This window comes from Limulus polyphemus, unplaced genomic scaffold, assembly GCF_000517525.1.
Source record: "Limulus polyphemus unplaced genomic scaffold, Limulus_polyphemus-2.1.2 Scaffold538, whole genome shotgun sequence".
In the NCBI taxonomy this organism is placed as follows: domain Eukaryota; kingdom Metazoa; phylum Arthropoda; class Merostomata; order Xiphosura; family Limulidae; genus Limulus; species Limulus polyphemus.
This window is the reverse complement of record NW_013666148.1, coordinates 335118-338589: the sequence shown is the minus strand read 5'-3', so window position 1 is coordinate 338589 and position 3472 is coordinate 335118. Positions and strand designations below refer to the sequence as shown.

Below are 3472 nucleotides of genomic sequence, written 5' to 3'. Positions count from 1 at the left end.
GGCAGCTAGTCATCAAAGAGTTGGCGGTGGGTGGTGGCTACTCTTTTACCAACGAATAGTGGGATTGACCGTCACATTATAACGCCCCCACGGCTGAAAGAGCGAGCATGTTTGGTGGGATGCGGATTCGAACCCGCGACCCTCAGATTGTGAGTCGAGCGCCATATCCACCTGGCCATGCCAGGCTTTAATTATTTAATGTTGTTAGTAGTAGACTGAAGACTTGTAACATAAGAATTCACTATTCAATTTTCTCAGTGAGCACAGTACAATTAGCCCATTATACAGCTTTGCGCTTAACGACAAATAATCAGTAACATATTTCTTTTTTCTTTTTTTGCAAATATAATGCACTAAAAAGCTAAAACCTTATAATAGAATCATAATTTACATGAAATTACCTTACAGTTAGATTGGGTAAAAAGGCCATATATTTTTACTAAACATTTGTGATCAAATTAGAATCTTTATTGCAACAGTACATCTTTAATTTCTAGAATAATACAAACAATTTCTAATCACAGATGCGGAATTTTATAAGTCCACTTGTCTTAGGCCTAACATTAGTTAAGCCTTTACTAATTACAGCCTATATTCGATAAAGAGATATATTAACACTGTAACTTGTGTATGTTTTTTTTTGCTATATTTTTAGTTGGGGCTAAGATTTACCGTGCTTAATATTATCACTAAACAAACGCATAATGTTATTCTACGATGTAGCGTTAGAAATCTTTTACAACTTTGATTAGCTTTTAATACGTTGTCGTACAAAATGTCTGCTAAAGTATATTTTCATCCGCCTTTAGTTTACATCCGTTAAAATGAAGTGCGCGCGCATTTTCAGGACAGACAAAAATTGAGTATTACTATAAAAGATAATGTTGTTTGCATATGGATCAGCCAATTTGTTTCTGTTAATCTTATTGTTCTGGATTTACTGTCAAAACACTTAATGTTTTTTTTAAGTATTTCGATGAAACATTATATGGACACTAACTCTAATAATGGGTTTTGGACACTGATGTATCCAGTGATCCTTTTAATGTTTTTGTGTTTCAGCTCATTTATCTTCTTTATTTATAATACGATTTTTGTTTGTTTGTTTGGAATTAAGCACAAAACTACACAATGGGCTATCTGTGCTCTGCCAACCACGGGTATCGAAACCCGGTTTCTAGTGTTGTAAGTCCGCAAACATACCACTGTGCTACTGGGGGGCTTAAAATACGAACTCTAACACTACTTGTATTAAAAACTAACTACAGAAGTTTATTGCGTTAGATTAAAATCATTTTTGAGTCTTATAAAACGCTAAGTCCTAAGCCTGTCATGTTTAAAGCACACCTCTCCTCCCTGTAGGCTTGCCATAATCCATCTAGTGTACGAGAAATATAGTTTTCCCGTGCCAGTTTCAACAATCCGATCGCACAGAAACCCGCTGCATTTGGAAACTTTGTGTAAAAGAGCATTAATATCCACTTCATATTCAATCTACCTGAGGCATAGAACAGTTAAATATATATATATGGCGTGGAATTAGCGTATGTATCGTGAATTATGTCGTTTTTTCAGATGGAAATCCTTCTTAAGTATGTTGCGTACTGTTACTTGGGCCACATGGACAACGTTACCACTGAACCTTATACTCGTGGATTCTCACTTATCAAATGGCGCCGCACATTGCTTGCACAACTGGGGTTGCCTTATGCATATTCCTTTGTTTTTCAATTTCTTTAAGTATAATTCATATCCCGTCTTCGATCTCAACACATATTTGCGACCTGAGTGTATGAATATTTTACGTCAGAAAGCACTGTTACATAACTATCCAAAATGGATCAGTATTCGGTGTTATCAGATTTCCTAAATAATGCCAAACAATGTGAAAAATGTACTTCGGATACATTCCGTTCCATCGCAACTATATGTATGCTATGTTTGTCATATTACTCTCTGACTTGTATATTCAAAATTGTTTCAATATAACGTACTGAACACTGTATAAGAAACTGTTGGCCCTCATACAAGTCTAATCAACTTTTTCAAGAAAAGAAAAAACGTAATCAAATCTCTTAGTTAGAGAATATTAAGAAAATATAACTTATTAAACATTAAAAGTAATAATTCTATCTGTATTATAAAAATAATCATCTTACTGTTCTGTAGATGGTACTGACTCCGGGAAGGACAAAAATGGTTTGAAGAATGGTGAAAGCTCTACAGGTTTCTGAAGAAGTGCAAACTGTTCAACTACATGTTTCTGTAAGTATTAAAATATTATTACTGAAGACGAAAAGACATTATATGACAATATGACATTGTAATATCATATAATTAACTTAAGATTTCTAGCTTTACTATATTCCCCCCCCAGTGGCTCTGCAGTAAGTCTGAAGGCTAAAACCCGGGTTTCGATCCTCGTGGTGGATACCATACAGATATCCCATTGTATAACAAACAAACAAACTTATCTCTATATATATATTGTTTACAATAAACATTCCAACATACTAAAATCAAACATTATCACCCATATTTGTAGCGAAAGGAAGGAAAATATTACCCTTAAAAAAGTTTTTTAGCTGTTTTTGTTTACTTATTCGGATATTCAGTTTAATATAATAATATCTTTAAACCATTTATATAAACAAAACATATCTATTTTTCTACTTTAGTCTCAAGTTCTTAATGAAAATATCATTTCAGTAACTGCTAAAAGTAAAAAAAAGCATCTTATATAATAACATTTCATTACTATAAACTTTCTCAGCTGACAGTGACAACACAGAGTGAGAAATAATGACAGCAAAGCTACCTGATCAGCATTTCAACCAATTCTACCATTCAAAGAAAATAACGAACCTGGTCTAAGATAAATGAATGATTATTACAGAGGTATTAGTGAGGTATTACATTGTTGATATTTACCAGGTATTAGTGAGGTATAACATTGTTGATATTTACCAGATATTAGTGAGGTATTACATTGTTGATATTTACCAGGTATTAGTGAGGTATTACATTGTTGATATTTACCAGGTATTAGTGAGGTATAACATTGTTGATATTTACCAGGTATTAGTGAGGTATTACATTGTTGTTATTTACCAGGTATTAGTGAGGTGTTACATTGTTGATATTTACCAGGTATTAGTGAGGTATTACATTGTTGGTATTTCCCAGGTATTAGTAAGGTATTACATTGTTGATATTTACCAGGTATTAGTGAGGTATTACATTGTTGATATTTACCAGGTATTAGTGAGGTATTACATTGTTGATATTTACCAGGTATTAGTGAGGTATTACATTGTTGATATTTACCAGGTATTAGTGAGGTATTACATTGTTGATATTTACCAGGTATTAGTGAGGTATTACATTGTTGATATTTACCAGGTATTAGTGAGGTATTACATTGTTGGTATTTCCCAGGTATTAGTAAGGTATTACATTGTTGATATTTACC

At 33.1% G+C, this 3472-nt stretch overlaps 1 protein-coding gene across 1 annotated transcript in view; it reads right to left on the bottom strand.

The window, feature by feature from the left end:
* The window catches only part of LOC106458957, a 29709-nt gene that overhangs the window by 7415 nt on the left and 18822 nt on the right, over window positions 1-3472 (bottom strand). The window contains exon 6 of the mRNA XM_013918526.1: window positions 2160-2263. Coding sequence (XP_013773980.1) covers window positions 2160-2263 — 104 coding nt within the window. The remainder of the gene's footprint in view (window positions 1-2159; window positions 2264-3472) is intronic.